General features: G+C 36.8%; 1 protein-coding gene across 1 annotated transcript in view; it reads right to left on the bottom strand.

Moving 5' to 3' along the window:
• The window catches only part of ksr1a (kinase suppressor of ras 1a), a 53,907-nt gene extending 36,298 nt beyond the window's left edge, over positions 1-17,609 (bottom strand). The window contains exon 1 of the mRNA XM_058788714.1: positions 17,099-17,609. Coding sequence (XP_058644697.1) covers positions 17,099-17,323 — 225 coding nt within the window. The 5' untranslated portion in view covers positions 17,324-17,609. The remainder of the gene's footprint in view (positions 1-17,098) is intronic.
• Between the last annotated feature and the right edge of the window lie 4,803 nt (positions 17,610-22,412).

The following is a 22,412-nucleotide window of genomic DNA, read 5'->3' as shown; positions in this document are numbered from 1 at the left end:
GAGACCATTCCTTCATCCAGAATCACTCCAGACCCTTTAGATTCACAGCTCCATGTTGGTGCTTCTTCTCTTCAGTTCACCACTCATTTTCTACAGGGTTCAGGTCAGAGGACTGGGACGGCCAGCAGAAGCTTGGTTTTGTGCTCAGTGACCCATTTTTGTGTTGTTTTTGAGGTTTGTGTTTGGATTATTGTACGGTTGGAAGATCCAAACATGGCCCATTATAAGTTTTCTAACAGAGTCAGTCACTTATTGATTTTTTATCTGTTGGTATTTGATAGAATCCATGATGCCATGTGTCTAAACAAGATGTCCAGGACCTCCAGCAGAAATATAGGCCAACAACATCAAAAATACAGCAGTATATTTCATTGTACACATGGGGTACTTATCCATCCGTGTTGACCAAACCCATCTTGAGTGTTTGCTGCTAAAAAGCTCATCTTTTAGTTTCATCTGACCATAGAAGCCAGTACCATTTGAAGTTCCAGTCGTGTCTGATAACTGAATATGCTGGAGTTTGTTTTTGGATGAGCTAGGAGAATTTTTCTTGAAACCCTCCCAAACAACATGTGGTGACGTAGGTGCTGTTTGACAATTTTTCTTAAGGTTTTCTGACCCCAAGACTCAACTATTTTCTGCAATTCTCCAGCTGTGGTCCTTGGAGGGTCTTTAGCCACTCAAACTCTCCTTCTCACCGTGCATTAGGACGATGTAGACACACGTCCTCTTCCAGGCAGTTTCGTAACATGTTATGTTGATTGGAAATCCTGATGGTGGAAATGGGAATTTTCACTGTTCTAGCTCTTTTCTTAAAGCCACTTCACTAATTTGTGAAGCTCAATTATCTTTTGCTGCACATCAGAAATATATTCTTTGGTTTTTCTCATTGTGATGGATGATTAAGGGAATTTGGGCTTTGTTTTCCCTCCTATTTATATTTCTGTGAAACAGGAAGCCATGGCAGGATAATTTCATGTTCATAATCACCCTGGAGTGCTCATAATTGTGAATATTAATGGGAATATACTTCAGAGATGTTTTACTCATAAGAATTTCTAGGGGTGCCAATAATTGTGTCCAACGTGTATTTGAGAAAAACATTTATTTCATAATGATATTTCCCCCCATTTTAAATTCTTATTATCCAATGAAAGGTTAGATTTTTGTGAATTTTCTAAATAAAAGATCAAAAGGATTAACAATGCAGATTAATTTTCACAGCCTTCTTTGATCAGATTTACCAAGGCTGCCGATATTTTTGGCCATGACTGTATATATGTATGTATGTGTGTGTGTGTGTGTGTGTGTGCGTGTTTGCGTGTGTGTATATATGCACAAAAAAAAGGTAAAAAAAATTATAATAATTGCAGTGTCATTCCGGTACATAAATTAATCAGTGACAAATATGTCAAAATTAACACCGATCCAAAGCTATGCATTACTGCATGGTCTCTCATCAGCCAGATTTCAGCATCAGTCGCCATTAAATCGCAGCACCTGCAAGTCTGATAAATAACACGGCATCAGAACGCACGCAGTTGGAAATCTGACTGGATTTTCTCTCCCTCTCTCTTTTTTGTGCTCCCCTTCAGCAAACAGGGCTGTCAGCTATAAATAACTGTTATTATATGGAAGGGAGCTGCAGCCCTCCTCATGGGGGCGACTGCACTGCTGGCATGGCAACCGAGTGTCATCGGAACACTGCGCTGACGGTAGGAGCGTTCTGACATCACAGCTCCACGAGACGCAGAGTTCACACGGAGGCTAAGACGGCAGTCCGTCTCGTCAAACGTGGCCGTCGCCGTCTGCTTCCAGCTGTACATGCCGCCATATGCACTGGGCTGCAGGATTTCTCCCCATTCTGGCCTGTTCTGGATAATAAACACACTCCCATATCTTTCACAAACAAACCACACTGGCTTATGCAGGAGGAATTTTCCAGCTCGGTGCAGAATGCTGACCCACCTCAAATTCACCAATACACTCAAAAAACCACACCTATTCCTATATCCAGCTTCCTGGACGGGCCACACAGACACCTCAGCAGAACAGAAGTGCTCATGACGCAGTGAGACAGAAAGAAGAGAAAGGGGAAATAGTGGGACAGAGAGAGAGAGAACGAGGGGGTAGGGTGAGAGGAGGGCTCACCTGCTGTGACAGTTCAGGTCAGCGGCTCACTGACGCACAGAGACTCGTTACCATGAGGCCGACGGCCATAAAACGAGTCATCCTTTCACACTTTCCCCTCCTCCGTCGCCCCCCATCCCACTGTGGCCGCCTGCAATCACTGCTTTAATGAGAAAAGCACGCTTATACATGCGTTAAACAGCAGTGGCCAGACACACTTCATCCCTCGATCATCATTACCAGACACACCAACATATACACACAGAATATATAAACTGATCTCTGCATAATCCACTGATGTGTATAATCTTACCTGCATGTTCAAAGAGACCTTTTAATTTTCAAACTGCCAAAATCATATTCTGATTGATTTTATACATTTAATCTGACATACGTTACATATGCAAAATGACCCACACATACCAAAACTCATTTTTATACTCATACTGATCCCTGCGTACTCAAACTCAAACTTATTCTCTCACTCACTGATCACAATAAACTCAAAATTAGTCAAATGGATCTTTATATCTGCAAAATCACGCCCACGTAAAACGATCCCATACGAAAACTTCTCTTCATTTACTTAAAGGTGTCATAGAATGGAAAACTGTATTTACCTTGGCATAGTTAAATAATAAGAGTTCTGTACATGAAAATGGCACACCGTGAGCCTCAAACACCATTGTTTCCTCCTTCTTATGTACATCTTGTGAATAAAAAAAGACCACTGAAAAATAGGCGAATCAGAACTTAACACCGACTGTGACGTAACAGTCGGATCACTAATAGTTACACCCCCAACATTTGCATATACTCGCCCATGTTCTAGGGCAGCCGCCAGCCGAATCATCAGTTCTGCAGGTATTGTGAAGAAACAAGCGAGGACAACAGCGGAAATGGCAGATCATGGAAATAAATGTTATGTTCCAGGCTGTGCAGGGGATGTGAATTGCAGGGATGGGTTGGTGTCTGTATTCAGAAAGGCACGGAAAGCAAATAACGCATTCTAATAAAAGCCACTAAAGGGACATGGTTAGCTCCTTGCTAGCGGTAGCCCGTTACATTACAGTACATAAGATTTCACTTACCACATAAACAGAGTAAGGAGAGATGACTGAGGATGATGGTGAATGATTTACAGACCCTGAGCACCACTGACAAGCATCTGATCTTGTAAAATGTGTGGTAAGTACTGCCGCTCCATAGTATAAACAGAGTTCGTGAGATCAAATCTCGAAAGCGAAAGTAAAAAGCGATCGTGCATTTGAAAGCAGTTTCAGTGCCCCGCATATTAATAGCAGCTCCCTGATGCCCGCATTTTATTTACAGTATAATTACCCGACCATATAACTGTGAGAAAAAGTATTGAAATATATATTTTCCTCCCTGTGTTTCCTTCCTGCCGTGAGCTACTGAAATGAGCCGCACTGTGAAACAGCCAATCAGAGCAGAGCTCAACATTATTATTCATGACCCTTCCAAATATGCCAATAACAGACCATTTCATTCTAGGGAGAAATCCTAGGGTTGTAAATGCACATGTAAAACCGTTTCTGGAGAATTTTTGCCCTTACCTAAGCCACATACCTTCTATGTAGATATCAGAGAACAATTTAAAATAGTGTATCAGTGCATTCTATGGCAACTTTAAAATGATGTCCACATACTTAAACTGATCACTTGCATACTCAGACTGATCACTATATACTCAAACTGATCCTTACGTACTTAAAATTATGCCCACATACTTAAATTGATCCCTTGTATACTCCAATTGATCACTGTATATTCAAAACTGATCTTTATATACCTCAAATGATGCCCACATACTTAAACTGATCCCTTGCATACTAAGACTGATCACTATATACTCAAACTGATCTTTTATACCTAAAATGATGCCTACATACTTAAACTGATCCCTTGTATGTCTGTATACTCAGACTGATCCCTTGCATACTCAAACTGATTTCTATATACTTCAAATCCACATACTTGAACTGTATAATCAGACTGATCACCAATACTCAAACTAATCATTACATACTTAAAATAATGCTTACATCCTTAAACTGATCCCTGCATACTCAGACTAATCCCTTGGATATTCAAACTGATCTCTATATACTTGAAATCAAGTCCACATACTTGAACTGATCCCTGTATTCTCAGACTGATCACTAAACACTCAAACTAATCATTATATACTTAAAATGATGCCTACATACTTATACTAATCCCTAGCATAAACAAATTAATCACTATATACTCAAACTGGTCCTTAGATACTTAAAATGTCACTCATATATTCAAAATAATACATACATTATCAAATCGTTACCCGTTATTTCAAATGATTCCTACGTTCTCAAACTGATCCTAGCATACTAAAACTACACTCAATTTGTGCTCTGTTTAAAGGCCTTTGCGTTAATGCAGTGATCAGATCTTTGTGCTGGGGATTTTCTGGCTGAAAGTTCTCAGTCTTTATCTCCGTTACATACACACGCACACGGCTCTGAGAGAAACCAGTACCTCAACAGGTGAATCAGAGCTTCAATGACAACCTCTCAAGAGCCATCAGCTTACAAACGCACTCTCTTTTGTACACATACTCGCACACACATATTTCAGTAAAAAAGAAAAAGACCTTGAGCACACTGTCGCGGCAGAAGCCAACAAAGGACCCGCGCACTGCAGGCGAGCATCTCATAGCAGACGGCAGTATAAACACCAGCCGGGGTCAGGGGTCACACGCGTAGGAGGACAGGGAACCGAAAGCACGTTGTGGGAGGTCAGAGCCAATAAACAAGCAATTAAAGCTCCATTGCTAACAGCTAAATGCTAATTACACAGAGGACAGTGAGCACTCCACTCAATAAAGCTCAACTGCCATTCAAAAGCTTTTATCCATCGCAGTCAATATGAAAATTTGTGTCAAGTGCTTGAGGTCTGAGTTTTTAACAGCTCTCAGATTTCAGCATTAACAAAAAGGCCTCACAACTGTTCAACAGCACAAGGTCTCATCTGATGCTCACATCCTGCACACTACACACAAGAGAATCCTGAACCATTTCCAGCTAAAAAGCTCTATTTTATAGCCATTATCAAGGTGCTATACAGTTTCTGAATATAGATATTGGGCATACTTACATCTAGTACTAAGCCACTGTTCCACTGTAACACAAGCTGTAGCAACTGGTATTTTAGTGCAGACTCTTGTATGCTAACATTAGGGAAACATAACAACGTTCCTTTAACATTAGGACAAGGTTCCTGGTTATTATTTATTTATTTTTGAAGAAACTAAATGTGCACAGAACATGTTTGCATGAATTTGTAATGGCTATTATTTTAAGTTTTATTTTCTTTTAATCAAATATATATATCATTTAAAAATATTGTTTTATTTAGCAAGGTTTCCATTAATTGATCTAAAGTGACGGTAAAGATTTTTTTGATTAGATTCAACTTTATTGTCATTATGCAGAGTACAAGTACTCAGCTAATGAAATGCACTTAGCATCTAACCAGAAGTGTAAGAATATAGTGTTTTATATACAGATAACTGCAGAGTACGTGAAGCTATAGCTTACAGTATGCACAATGGAGTTGCCAAATACAATATTAAACAGAGTATGTACAGAATATAAATAGGGGTGCAAATATAGGGTTATACGTACAGTATGAACAGCAGCAACAGAAGAACAGTGGTAATTAATACCACTGGTTGTGTGTGCAATAGTATTGTTAAACAATATCAAGTCTATGCAAAATATGAGTAGTGCAATAATATTTTTTATAGAAATAGTAATAGTTTATAGAAATAGTAATAATACGTTATTGCAATATTTATAATATTACAAAGAGTTTCTATTTCATATAAATGATGTTCTTTTGATCTTTCTATTCATCAATTTTTATATATATATATATATATATATAAAAATATATTTTATATATACATATACATACACATATATATATATATATATATATATACACACATACACATATATATATATATATATATATATATATATATATATATATATATATATATATATATATATATATATATATATATATATATATATATATATATATATATACACATACACATACACATATATATATATATATACACACATATATATACACATATATATATATATATATACATATATATATATATATATATATATATATATATATATATATATATATATATACACACACCTGTGTGTGTGTGTGTGTGTGTGTGTGTGTGTGTGTGTGTGTGTGTGTGTGTATATATAATTTTTTTTTTTTTTACAGATTCTTTATTATTCTTAGCCTCTATTGTCCTTAGATCTTTTAATTGAAATCACAGTTATATTGATCTAACCTCTTTAATGAGATCATCCATCCATTGTTTTAACTTCTAGCATATATAGGTCAAACCAGCTTCTGGTGGTTTTTACTTGGCTTCTAGATGACCACTTTGGTCAAGCTGGTCAGAACTGGTAAATCACCTTGGAACAGCAACAAAACTACCACCACATCCTATAAAGCCGCTTGACCACCTTAAGCTGGACTCTGTTTGTCCAGCAGAGTTACCTATGGTTTATAAACTATAACTGGTATCTTTAAAAGTTAATCAGGGAACAATAAAAGAAGTCCATGACTACTTTCTGAACATGTGCTCAAAAAGAAGGTCACGATTCTGGAACTAATCGTGGTGTCCACCATAACGGCCACAGCACTGGCACGATTCCTGGTTTTCTAGTCTCACAGCTCTGAGCAAAGCAGAGAAACACCCACTTTCATGTTCTTTTGTTGGTTCGTCTCCGTGAACATTGATTTTGGGGCTTGGCCAAAGCTAGACGGAGATGAACAGGATGATTCTTCGCTGTTGGTGTGAAAGTTAAGGCCGCAATGGCTTAAAGCCTGCAGAGACACACCAACAGCCTATTTCTCTCAGACCAAACAACAAAGCCCACCATCTCAACTCCTCTCATCTTAACACAGGAAACTAACAAAGCTAAACACTTCATTTATGTGGGTTGCGTTATTTCTGAGAGCAGATTTTAAGTTGTGCACTACACTAAAGTTGCAACTGCCATTGAGATGAATGGGAATGGTAACAGCTAGCTTCCTCCAGGTATTATAGAGCTCACTGGAAATGTCTTTGTATCAAATCTATTTACTAAATTGTCTAGCAGGATAAAAAGTCTCTGTATTTTAGTCTCTCCAGTTGAATTTCTCATATTCATAACACACGCATGCGTGACCCAGGTTAAATGATGACCAGACTAGGTCCTGAGCTTGTGCTGCTGTCTCTGTGCACACACACACACACTCATCACTGATAACAATAAACTGGTGAAAGTGTGACGTCAGGTTTCCTAGCAACTACACTCCTGGGTTGTCAGTAACGCTTTTTTTTTTTCAGAGTGGGATTTTCCCACAGACAGAAAAACATGGTAAAAACTAGACATCTCTACACAGCATGGCACAATCATCTAGTCATAATCTACAAATCTGCGTTTGTTGAATCATCAACTTGTTCTGAGTTTGTTGTATCATCACATACAATATGATAATATTTTTAGTTTATTGAAGCTAAAAATGTTCCTACAGAGGCAAAACATTTTTGGACATGCATTGATGAGAAGTTGCTCTTCCATGGTTTAGGAGACTTAAAGTTCACCCAAAAAAAGTTCTGTTATCATTTAGTGGAATACAAAACAAGATGATTTGTCCAAACAGTGTTGTTCTGGACCCCACTGACTCATTCTATGAACAAAACAAAAACCTTAAACATTTTTCAAAACATCTTCTTCTATATTTATATTTAACGATCAACTTTGTCTAGGATATTCTAAGACATTCTCAGAAATACATTTTTTTTTGTAGAAATAAATGAGAAAATGTCACAAATGGGAAAATATTATTATTAATTAATAACATTACATTTAAATTTATATACGTTTTTAAAATTTAATATGGATTGTTGAGAATCTTTTGATTCTGACTCTAGAGGAGATTACAGATTATAGATATAGGTTAGATTATAGACTAGAAAACTCAGAAGAACGAAACACAATTAATAACCTAGCAGTGTCGCGAACTAAAACTAAAACATTTTGTTAACTGAAATAAGCCGAAATAAAATTAAATATGAACTAATAAAAAAATTAAGTTTTGCATTTGCAACTAACTTAAAAGTTTAAATAAGTCGAACCACAAAAATCACTACGAAAAAATCTGAGAAGTAAAAACTGTAGCCAAAAAGTGTCCAAAGTGTCCATCCTTCTCAATGCTGTCTTGGAGCAACAACTGAGATATTAAAGAGATATAATTTGTGATTAATTTCCAATGTAGTAACATAATAAGGTTTTTAAAATACCTTGGCACCATGGGAACATATTATTCAATAATAAAAATTAAAAACAGTAATAATTTATACAATGGTATATCAAAGTAACATGGAAATAGCACCCGATCATAGTAATACCATGATAACACGCTTTTTTTTTTTTTTTTTTAAAGGGAAGCTGATAAAAAGATGAGGTTTTTAATCTTACTGAGGAATATCTGGGGCAACCTGTTCTCAGACAGCAATACAACATCAGGAACAAACTAAAATGGAGTCAAACACATGTGCGTCAAGACAAAAGCACCATCAAATCACTGCATAATGTTATTTCACATGTAAAATGAACCAAAATCTATCATTTAGTGATTTAAATGTTATGGTAATCATGTAATGGTGTCGCACCTGCCCGACTGCAAACACAGGGACGAGGCTGCCATGACAACGGCTCAGTGAGGTCAGCAGGTGTGATTGACAGCCAAAGGGCAGGAACCGCCCAGCTGCTCAAAGACCACAGACAGATCTGCAGAAAAACGTAAACAATGCGACCACAGGTAAAAGCTGTGAGGTAACCGCCTGATCCACATTGATTAGCATGTCTCTCTATGCAGTTTCACCTGTCACCCTGGTGTAATGTGCTTAACGCCAATCCCTGCTTACAAGTTGCCCCCAGGCCTCAACTTCCTGCAGGACGCACAGGAGTTTAATGCCGACCTCAGACAATCCCCAGCACTACACACACACGAGAGATTTACAAAAACCTGCAGCTAATCCCTGCACTGCTTCACAGACGTTTATACATGTAAAGTGTCGTGTCACATGTGGGTCGTGTGTCTGTGTATATGCTGACACCGATAATCTCATAAGATACAGGAGTATTAATGAGCCTGTATTAGGGATTCATTATAGAAGAAATAAACGTTCATCCATTCCCAGCAGCTCAAAGAAAAACACAATTTGAGTTCTTGACTTGATAATTAATGACACAAACTACATATTCAGGTTTTTTTAATACAATTAAACAAAAAATTTAGATTAATTGGAAGTTGGAAAACTACTTAGTACATGTACACTGGATTTAAGTAAATATCCAAAGACTAATTAATGTTCTAATCTAAACTTTCAATTAATATCAGTAACAATTGTGAATATATTAAATTATATTACATTACATCTTAATAATAATATCTAAAAAATACAAAATTTAAATATTTTATCTAATGTTTAAAATGTATTATAAAAGATTATATATATTTCATCAAATATCATAATTGTATAGTATGTACAAAACGTATTTTATTCTAACAAACACACACTAAAACTACAATTACAATTTATTATATATATATATATATATATATATATATATATATATATATATATATATATATATATATATATATATATATATATATATATATATATATAAATTTACACAATGAATATTTTACACATTTTTTATATATAAAATAATATATATATATATATATATATATATATATATATATATATATATATATATATATATATATATATATATATATATATATATATATATATATATTAGGGGTGGCATGGTACACAGATGTCAGGGTTCGCACGCACTCGGTTCGGGGTCACGGTTCGATACGATTTCGGTACAACAGGGGAAAAAAATAATAATAATCTACTATGCTCGGTTTCTTTTCATTTATTTTGAACAGACAGTAGTACAAATTACTATTTTTTCCCACCTAGATGTGAAAATACTAAATATTATTACATTGTTATATATATATATATAAAATCTGCAGTACATATATATACACATACAAGGAATACATTCTTGAAATATATTTGATTTAGTTTACAGATAAACAAGGGGGAAAAAACAGTGCGACAGCCTATATATGCTGAGTTTCAGTTCATTTTTGTGACATGCTTAATTTGTTCACAGAAAGGAAACTCAAATGGCAGAAAGCGACATCTTATTTGTTTTCTTTTTTTGTTTTCATTGTGAGTGTATACAAATAAAAGCAGACCTTTATACAGTGATGCATTATTAATAAGGAAATAAGTGTTTAAATTTGATTCTGCTGGTATAAGGAAAAAGTTGAAGTGATCACACCAGAGCGCGTGCGCATACACACACAAAAAACACATCAGATCCAGCATTGCTAACTTGTCAGCACAGTTGGTACTTTATCAAAATAAATTAGGCTACAGTGAATCAAACATCAGTGCGCGCCTCTGTGTCACCGTTGGAACCCGACTGAAGTACAAAGCCTATCATTTACATAATAAATAATAGTTTCGCATTCAGATACGTTACATCGCAAATATGGAAATATTAATATTATTTGGATTTTTGCCGAAAGAGAGAGGTAGGATACACGAGCACAATGCTCCATTTCGCAAACAGTTGAGTGCACAAGCCTTTAAAGTATACTCCTTTGTCAGTGAGAGACACGTATAGAATCAGCACATGGTCACTGTCTAGGGGGCTTTGTTTTCAAGTGCGCAACTCATGGCATTCGTTGTTCTTCTGCTGGCGGTTATCAAACAGCGCTGCATTACTGAGGGCGCCCCCTTCTGGATTGGGGGTGAATTGCCTGTATTCGTTGTAAGGCCTCATGCACCGAACCGAGATGTCCGTACCGTGACGGTTCGGTATGAATACATGTACCGTGCCACCCCTAATATATATAATTTCATTTTGAGTGTGTGTGTGTATATACTACGAGAATACTTTTTGTACGTTAAAGAAAAAAAATTAACGACTTTATTCAACAATTCGTCTCATCTGTGTCAGCGTAGCACCATTTTGGAGAATATCCGCTGGACGCAAACTGCGTACGCTGTTCTGTGTCAGCCACGCTGTTTTCGTTCAAATCATAGCGTAAACAAACGTAAAAGACGTATCCATGCCAGATATTCAAATAGTTGCGTCTCAGCCAAATACTGTTGTATCCTAACAAACCATACATCAAGGGAAAGCTTATTTATTCAGCTTTCAAATGATGTACAAATCTCAATTTAAAAAAATCGACCCTTATGACTGGTTTTGTGGTCCACCAAACACTCAAGCAGGAGGTCAGATCTTCACATCTGAGAGGAAATGTGGATGAAGGTTTGAAAATGTTCCTCACATGTTCATAAATACCAAAAACAGTGAAGATCTGACAATCTTGCCATCAAAGAGCGTTATTTGATTAAACAATCTGATCGTCTACATCGTATTACATGATCGCTGCCAGCCAGGATGACAGCTCCTCATCAGTCCTTAGTGACGCAGCTCAGATGCGCTGGAGAATATCAGGGGAAGAGCTCAGCGCTGAGACAGCCACGAGTAATGATGGAACATCTCTTACCTGCTCTGCTTGGCTGAATCTGTCGCCCCCTCCCCATTCCCAGTCTATTGGGAGCCCTCAAACAGACGCAAGCTGATTGGCTGGCACTCTCCCTCTCCCCTCCCCCCCTCGCTCATGCTCTTCACGTCATTATTTTCTTATTTAACAACCAACCCTGAAAACGCGTAGGGAGGAAGACATCTAAATATAGCCACAGCCACGACAGCACACGACACGAATGCACTGCAAAACTCTCTCAAACAGCACTGCGGGGGGAGCCCAGACTGATGAGGGCTTCAACAGCTGACCGCTCGAGTCCACAGAACAGGACCCCTCTGGAGCCAAGCTAGCTCTTCTTTTTTATCATCAACAAACTCGTTTATCCACAGAGAGATTGAAGATCTCTGCATATAAGTAGGTCACGGCGTTCCTGAGACGGCATCTCATGCTGTCGGAATCAAACATCACAGTTCATCAAAATCTACACAATGAAAAGATGTGAGGAGACACACCAATCTCACTCTGGAAGCAGCAGCTGGGGAAACAACTGGTGCAGCAGGACTAACATTCCCAAGTCTTGAGAAAAAGACATAGGGTGCAAGCTGATTTGCTCTGGTTTGATCAGTAAAAATGATTTCATGTGATTGTGCTAAATTTACATGTTTCTTGATCAATGTCCAGAAGAATAGAACGCAAGTACTATCACCCTAGCAGGTTATTATCATTAACTAAAACTAAAACCATTATAAACACTTTTGTTAATTAAAAAATAGCAGAAATAGAATAAAATATAAAAATTATATGAAAAACTTTAAAATTAAAATACAGTTCAAGTAATAAAATTACTCGCTGGAAAAAAATAAAGAGAAATTAAACCTAAATAATATATAAAACAAAGCAAAAAATGTGACAAAAGCACAAAACAAAATTGCAAAAAAAAAATGAAATCTGAAAATAAAAATAAAAATAAAATCACTCACTTAAAACGAATAATCTTTAGCCAGTCTCAAAATGAATATCAATTTTGCATTTACACATTAAAATGCTGTGATGGCTCAATTCACTTGTAAAATGTAATATTATTTATTTTAGCTTTTAGAGTTTTATTTTTAATTTATTTAAACAAAATAATATAGAAGTTAATATCAGCCATTTATCAGTCATCAGGCATATGAAAACAATTTTCAAAGTATCTGTAAAAAATGTAACATCTGTGCATCACTACTCACAATCCAATCAGTTCCCAACAGCGTTATTTTAGTTTTATTTATATTCTATTATAGTATTTCTTAATATTTTGAATAAGCTTTCATTTTTATACTTTCAGTTTTCATTAAAAAAAATTATATCACTATTTAACTTTATTTTTATTTAGTTTAAATTTAAGTATTAAAATTACAAAATCTTTTTTCCATTTAGTTGTATAACATTTCTACGGAGCCCTGCACATGACATGCAAGAAAAAATAAATAAACCGTGCGCACGATTTACTAAAACATGCACACGATTACTATTTCGTTCCCTCGATTTACTAAAATGTGCACAAGATTACTATTTCGTTCCCTCGATTTACTAAAACGTGCACAAGATTATTATTTCGTTCCTCGATTTACTAAAACGTGCACACGATTACTATTTCGTTCCCTCAATTTGCTAAATCGTGCGCACAATTTACTAATTCCTTCCCTCGATTTATAAATCGAGTGCACGATTTAGCAAATCAAGGGAACGAATTAGTAAATCGTGTGCACAATTTATAAATCGAGGGAACGAAATAGTAAATCGTGCACACGATTTAGCCTACTATTTTTTTCCTGCATGTCATGTGCGGGGCTCCATACATTTCAAATTTTCATTTAGGTTTTTTAAAAAACGATTTAAAAAAAATTTCAGTTCACAAAAACAACACAGGTTCTCAATGGACAATATCAAATCCTACCCCACATTTTCTCCATACCCCGTTTAAAAAGGGTTTCGAACACTATTTCATGCTGACTTTAACCCTAAAATCTGACAGTTTGATAGCAACGTTGCTCCAGTATCAACAACGTTCATCCAGAAACACTTCCTACTTGCGTAAACCAGCAATTCAAAATCGATGCAGATCGGAAAAAGGTGCAGATCAGACGGCAGATGTGGGAGAGAGTGAGAACATTCGGTCAAACATAACCACACAGCACTTCAGCAGGAGAGACTGAGAATAATTATCTCCTGGCCAGAGTGGTGAGCTGTTAAAAAAAGACATGAAGTGATGTTATAAAGAGCTTTCAGTGAGAATCTAATGCGAGTTCAAGCGTCTCTTGATTGCGCTGAAGTGTATGGGAAGTGGTGAGGGTTTGAATGCGACCACTTCAGATCTACTGTTCATCCAGGGCCTGTTACACAGCTGGAGTACTGACGTGCTCCATCTATCCCTCAGAACAACGCTCATAAGAGCACACTTACAATACATCAACCTGTTCACCCGGGTTAAACAGGTAATGCTGGCTGCTGAGGGCTCAGAGAACTCAGAAAAACCTGGGCTGCTTACCTGAAACATGATTAACCACGTTTAATTTACTGCAACTACTCGAGATACAAGCTCTAAGAGAAGGAGACACAGTCAGAAAGTGCTACATTAGACATAAAGAGGAAGCAGGCTGAGAAAGCGTTCCCCGGCGGTGACTCCATCATTTCCTGTAGACTTAACGGCTCAGTAGTGCCTGATTTGAAACACAGGTAGAACATTCAACTTCCTGTTAAAGCAGGAAGCAGACCTGAAGAATTCGGTTTGCTGTTCTTTAATTAATTTTCACAAAAATGGCCTACTCAATACATACAATATATATCTGTGCCATATTGGTTATTGACCAATTTTTTTTACATTTCTGCTGAACTAAGCAGAACTTAAAAATTCTGTCATTAATTTCTCACCCTCATTTCGTTCAAATCCGTGAGAACTTCGTTCGTCTTCAGAACATAAATTAAGATATTTTTGATGAAATCTGAGAGCTTTCTGACTCTGCATAGACAGCAACGTAACTGAAATGTTCCCAGACATAGAAATGTATGTAAACTTTATACAACAATTCTTCTCCTCCAAATCACATCTTCCGCCATTATCGAGAGTTAGGTTTACGTAAACAACGCTTGCGTGTGGTGCTGCTGTCGTAGAACGAGTGTCATGGTACTCTCAATAATGGTGGAATGGTGAAGAATTGTTAAATTAAGTCATTATTTTGGTTTTCTTTGTGCACAAAAAGTATTCTCGCAGCTTTGTAAAATTACGGTTGAACCACTGATGTCACATGGACTATTTTATCAATGTCCTTACTATAGTTCTGGGTCTGGGAACATTTCAGTTACGCTGCGGCATATGCAGGGTCAGAGAGCTCTTGGATTTTATCAAAAATATCTTAATTTGTGTTGCGAAGATGAATAAAGATCTCATGGATTTGAAATGACATGAGGGTGAGTAATTAATGACAGAATTTCCATTTTTGGGTGAACTATTCCTTTAAGGAATCAGCTTGCTGTAAAATTGTTTTTTATTTTATCTTTGGTGGAAGAAATAGCTTATGATGTACAGAATATCTGTACCATATCGTTTATCAAGCAATATTATTATTATTATTTTAAATGTATTAATATTTAATAGTGCATTTCCCTTCATTTATATTACTTTCATAGCGAACGCTAACTTAAAGTTGATCTTTAAAAACTCAAACGATTTAATAATACTGTTAAATGCAATATTAAGCAATTTTTCATACAATAACAAAAAATGGCGTACAAACTATTCTCACTCAGAAATTGCTTGTAAATTTCACAATTAATTACAATTAAACAGCAAGTAACGCATTAAACTAAACATGAAATTCTGAATGACTGAAATAGTATTTTCCTTGCAAAAATCATATTTTGCGGTGTACGTTATAATATAATTACTCAAATCACTTGTAGCATTTAAAACAAATTAAGTTTTTCATTTATTTAGAAAAAAAACTATATAGATCTTTAATAATGCATGCTCACAAACATCAAATGGCCAATAGTAATGAAAAAATAATCCAAAATAGTAATTTTATAATGTCATATAAATATATCTACTCTTCTTGGGCCTTTAAGCCCCAGTCAGGACCAATTTCCTTTTAGATCAGGAAACACAGATCTGTAACACTCCATAAAACCTCGGAGGAGCTCCACAAACATCTCAAATCTCCAAAACAATCACTCTGGTGCATGCGGTCACATCTTCACCCAATACTCAAACTACAGGCCCTCTGGGGCTGTTTGCACACCATCCACCCCACGGCTGTATTGATTCCCCATTAATTACCCCTACCGGTGGAGCAATGGGGCACTTTCCAGGTGGAGCACACATCAATACTGACAACTAACTGCCAATGTTGTGGAAGTCAGGGTGAGACACTATTGGCAAAATATCACACAGACCAGACGACAGTCCAGTGAAGGCCTTTACTTTCAAAATATCAGGACTGGATCTGTTTCTGAGATGCAGCAGGGATGCTGTGCTTTACGCAGCATCTCGCTGCCAAGAATATTTCACCTAGTCAACAGAACCAGGTCAAATTAACCCCCCACTAGGTTAGTGTGCTGTGAACTCCACGCATAAGCCAATGCTCGATGTTTTCCCTTACAAAAATGCACTTTAGTATTTGTGGTTTTATTTTTGATGAATTTTGATTATATTGTGCTTCCAAAATTTATAACTATAGAAACACTATTTGCCACAACAGACATGACATAAATTCAGAAAACCTCTTATGGTCATTTATGAAGAAAGTACTGTGGCTGTAGTACCATTCTTACCATAGTACATTGATATTGTGCTGCTATATGATTACTGTGAAATTTACACCTTAGCCTAATCCAGAAACCATGATATTACTATGCTACCCTCGATGACTGAATGGCAATTCCATAGTACCTTTTTTGCTGTTTAATGGAGAACCCCTGACAAAATTCTTCAGGAAACCCTGGTAATACCATGGTATATTTTTGTGAGAGAGGTTCCATCACATCACTGTGCGTTTCTAAAAATACAGCATCACGGTACTGTCCAGATTCCAAGTATTACCACGGTACCCTGCGCAAACATGGTAATACTTCATTGGTAAATTGCAATAAGAGGGGTTGAGTCCCAGTCCTGTGCGCCTCTATAATGCACCACAATAAACAGCTGCAGTGCAAAAATAGGAAGAAACGGATAAAGCGCGCGCGAGAGCGGATCCGCTCTTTCATGACGCTGCACTTCGGCCCCTCTCGTCGTTATTACCTCTAAAGTGCGGATCTCCTGCTGCGTGAGATCGTTGGACGCCGCGCATTTGGTCCGGAGCCCTTGTAAACTGGAGATGGAGATGTCGATCATGTTCTGGATCAGTTCACACTGGTGTAGCGCGGCCATGGCTGCGACACCGCCGCTGCCGCTGCTGTCCCTGTCCCTGTCCCTCTGTTCATCACTCTCCTCCACCATCATCAGCCCCACTCTAACACCATCCATCCCACTGCATCGGGCACGCCGTGGATGGAGAGATGAGTGCAACTACTAATAAAAATACAATCCACATGCACTACTACAGACGCATGCCATCAGACTGTCCGAACAGACGGTAGCTGCGGTCTACGCTGGGATCCACAAGGGAGATGTGGTTCGAGGTAATCCCAAATCCAAGTGCGCTGTGGAAGCGCGTCGTGCGAGCTGCGCGTTCTGCTGTGAGTCTCTGCTCACTGTCTGTCAGCTGTGGGAAACATCGCACGACGCGATGCGCGCTGGGAAATGAAGTCCGTGCACACATGACTGTAGGCTAATGCTAGCTAGCTAGCTAGCTAGATATTTGTATTCAATTAATTTATTTAAAAAAACATTAAATTAAAGTTATTTAAAACTAACTTATACATTTCATTTATTATTATATCTTATATCTTATTTTATATTCATTTTTATTTTTACCATGTCTTTTTGTTTTAATAACTCTAATTCTAAATATATAGCCTTTTTAAAAAAGTACTTAATTCATATTTGGAACAATATTCCAGTAATACCCAGTAATGATGTTTTTCCATTTCCATATGAAATATGTTTTTTGACAGATATTAAATTAGTTTTGTAATTTGTAAATTTATCACTGAATTTGTGTAATAGGACCAAAATGTGGTTACGACCTTATACATCATTTTTAATGACTATAGAAAACTTCTAAATAAATAAATAGGTACTAGGAATATTTCATAATCATTTTGTTTTTACCCTATTTAACTATGCACATGCAGTCAGTCGTAGAGGACACTGAAGAAATCAATGTTCTTGTAAACTCACAAATTATTACTTGAGAGATTTATTTACAAGAAACAACTGTAAATCGATCAAATACTAATGATGAATTCCAAAATATCCACTAATGTTCCTATTTCCATAAAATGTGCTGAATTGTGGTGTCAGATATTTTGGTGTTTTTAAAAAGGAAAGGAAATTGTCATGGCCAAAGCCGTCATCTGAAGCGTCCAGGAAGTCCTCTTTATGATAGGATTTCAAACTGTGTCATATAAGGTCTCTTGGAAATAAAACGGTGGATATTTATTATCTTGGCAAATATGAGCACAGTTTAACACATTGTTGAGATTTCTTCAGAGGAAACACATGCAAGATTACAAGACACATCTGTGAAGCAAACCAAAACCCATGTTTGTTCTAATTTAACTTAAATACTATTTAGGAAAATCAACTTCAATATTAAAAGGGATTTTATTAGTGGTTTTTCTTTCCTTAGGGTGTCCTCGGCTCGAACAGAGAGCTTTTCACATCTTAGGGTCTAGAATGCAATAAATCAAGGTGGAAATTCACCCCTTTGCCTTGTGCTTCCGTGCAAGCACGAGCATGTTTAATCACATTTATTAAAATGTAAGGGGGTGTTAGAAGGATTTCTCATCTCACTGAGGGTGTGATGTTCCCTCACATCAAACGTTCAATCTGACTGCTGAGTCACTCTCCAAACCTCACCTCCTCTTCCATCTGTCCTCCATCTCACTCTCTTTCTCTATCCTTCCATCTGTCCTCCATCTCTCCATCTGCGTGCTGCATAACACTCTACATCCTCCCCTTCAACACATACACTCACATCTCAGAGACAGAATATTATTCTAGGTGTCCGCTGAGGTTCGGTTTGCATGGATGAATTACAGTCCAAACCGGTAATCTTCAAACAATGAGAAAGAAGTCTCGTTTTACCACAAATATGAGAAAGAAAGTCACAGTTGAGTAAAACAAGGCCTAAAAGTGTATTTAAAAAAAAAAGAGACATCAAAATATGTCCAGAAATCTCCTTCATTCGTGTCTCCAGTTCAAATTTGATCTGAGACATTTGAGCATTTATAGTGTGAAAAGCGCACACATGCACAATATATGGGCAAGCGATTTTATCAAAAGGCACTTGAAATGAGAACAAGCACAAGTAATATCATAAAGAAGTCAGAGCAGTACAAGAATAAAAATTCTAAAGGGGTTGTTCAGTCTGTCATTGTTCACTCATACTTTCAGTTCAAATATCAGAATATGTTTTTTTCATACAAAGCAGTTATTTTAGTAATATTTATATAGCCTACTATTATAATATTTATTAATGTTTTGAATTAGCTTTCATTTTTTTATTTTAAGTGTTCTTTTTTTATCGGAGAGTCTATTTACACTAAGTGCAAATAGCCCTCCTTGTTTTATTAATTGCTGTTAGTTTTTGTGTATACAATATATATATATATATATATAATTTCAGCTTAAACTTCAACATTTCTAATTTCCATTTTCTAGGTTTTTTGTTTTATTTTGACTTTATTTCAGTTAGTAAAAATAATTTTAGTTAATAAAGCACTGACACAATGAAAGACCGTGGGTTGACTTTCATTGCATGGACCAAAAAATATTTTCCATGAGAAATTAAAAAAAATGTCTTGTTTTGTGTCCTGCAGAAAAAAGTCATTTGGAACAACATAGGGGTAAGTGTATGATGTCAGATTTATATTTTTTTGTCTGAATTATCCCGTTAAGAGTAATTCAGAGTAGTTATAAAGCTAGAGCAGAAGTTTAAGAAGATATCTAAATTCAAAATTTTAATTTGAAATCATTAACTCCAGCATTTTCTCCTAGCTGTTTCTCTCACCAGTCAGAGTGTCAGGTGAACATCTGCTCCATGCTGATGACCGCATGAACCTCTTGTAGAAACTTGACCTTTCCATGCAGACAGAAGAAATGTCATATGAGAGTTTGTTTCATCCAAAAACCAACCATACCATGACCTCTTTCCAAGCTATTATGATAAGTTTTAGTATTATATCTGATGTTATTGCATTCTTAAAACTCTTTGGTCAAACAAAAAATGAAATTAAACCAGGTTCTAAATCAATTATGTGAGAAAGTTTCAGAGCACTAAGCCAAAAAAGCCTACAAATGTACTACAGACAAAGTGCAGCTTCCACCTGGCTACTGCTATGTCGTCATGATACTCACACTCTATTGGTCAGCCTGAGGAATCCCTTCCCAGGATACAGCAGATTAAATTGGATTGTGGGGAATCTGATGGCAGAGATCATCCGTGACACAGGCTTTCAGTAAATACCCGACTGACACGTCTTTTCAGTCACATTTCAGACTGTTTGTGTCTGCGGGGCAGGTGGTGCGGTGTGTGCTTTTGTTCTATTTATGTTTTGTGAGATCAGATTTGAGATTATTTTCGAGACCTAGGTAAAAAGGCCACCAGTCGCAGGATCTGGGAGTGGTGCATTATGGGGCTTTGAGGTAGACAGACACAGCTATAAATAAATCCCCAATCTGCAGACACCAGACAATGAGCAGAAACACTCGGACACGTGAGCACACAAAGCCAGCTCTCTCTCTCTCTCAGGGGCCCTACAGGTGTTTAGGCTGTTCCTGATAATAAAATAAATGTCATCTATCACAGTAATAACAGATTATGACTGAAAAGAAAAATCTGATTGTGTTTGAGATAAACAAACATTGAACAGCAAGGCACTGGTGTATAGCTCCATCTGCTGGACAGTTACAGCAGTTTCCAGAGCATGAGCTTGTTTATCATGTTTGTTATTATAGGTACCTGATCTAGGTAAATTATGATGGCGCAGTGAAAATAAAGTGTCACAAACAATCGAGGTCAACAGTGCCAACATTAATTTAAACTAAAACAGGCAAAATATATTTCTATTATTCGCATATGCAGGTGCATCTCAAAACATATCGTGAAAAAGTATTTTTTTGCAACTTATTTCAAAAAGTGAAACTTACATATATATTAGATTCATTACATGTAAAGTAAAACATTTCAAAAGTTTTTTTGTTTTAATTTTGATGATTAGAGCTTATAGCTCATGAAAGTCAAAAATCCAGTATCTCAAAATATTAGAATATTTCCTAAGATCAATAAAAAATTAAAAAAAGGATTTGCAAAACAGAAACTTTCAAGATCTTTAAAGTATGTTCATTTATGCACTCAATACTTGGTCAGGGCTCCTTTAGCACAAACTCCAGCATCAGTGAGGTGTTGCATGGAAGCGATCAGCCTGTGGCACTGCTGAGGCTCTATTGAGCCTTCAGCTCGTCTGTATTGTTGGATCCACTGTTTCTCATCTTTCTCTTGAAAATATCCCATAGATTTCATATGGGGTTCAGGTCAGGAATGTTGGCTGGCCAATCAAGCACAGTAATATCATGGTCAGCAAACCACTTGGAAGTGGTTTTGGCACTGTGGGCAGGTGCTAAAGTCCTGCTGGAAAAGTAAATCAGCATCTCCATAAAGCTTGTCAGCAGATGGAAGCATAAAGTGCTCCAAAATCTCCTGGTAGACGGCTGCATTGACTTTGGACTTGATAAAACACAATGGACCAACACCAGCAGACGTCACGGCACCCCAAATCATCACTGACTGTGGAAACTTCACACTGGACTTCAAGTGGCTTGGATTCTGTGCCTCTCTATTCTTCCTCCAGACTCCAGACCTAGCTTCAGTCCACTCCTTCTGAAGCTCTCCCAAGTGTTTGAATCAGCTTTGCTTGACAGTATTCTCAAGCTTGTGGTCATCCCTGTTGCTTGTGCACCTTTTCCTACCCAATTTCTTCCTTCCAGTCAACTTTACATTTAATATGTTTTGATACAGCACTCTGTAAACAGCCACACCTTTCAGTAATGACCCTCTGTGACTTACCCTCTTTGTGGAGGGTGTCAATGTTCGTTGTCTGGATCATTGCCAAGTCAGCAGTCTTCCCCATTATTGTGGTTTCAAAGAACAAGAGATACCCGGAATTTATACTGTAGGGATGGTCATTTAATGAAACTCAAATTTAAATATTCTAATATTTTGAGATACTGAATTTTTACTTTCATGAGCTGTAAGCTCTAATCATCAAAATTAAAACAAACAAAAAAAACTTTTGAAATGTTTTACTTTACATGTAATGAATCTAGAATTTAAGAAAGTTTCACTTTTTGAAATAAGTTACAAAACAAAATAACTTTTTTCACGATATTCAATTTTTTGAGATGCGTGCTGATTAGTTTAATGTACACAATTTGGTAATGTTGGCCGATA

The sequence above is a fragment of the Onychostoma macrolepis genome, chromosome 10, assembly GCF_012432095.1.
Source record: "Onychostoma macrolepis isolate SWU-2019 chromosome 10, ASM1243209v1, whole genome shotgun sequence".
Lineage (NCBI taxonomy): Eukaryota > Metazoa > Chordata > Actinopteri > Cypriniformes > Cyprinidae > Onychostoma > Onychostoma macrolepis.
This window is presented reverse-complemented; position numbering and strand designations above follow the sequence as displayed.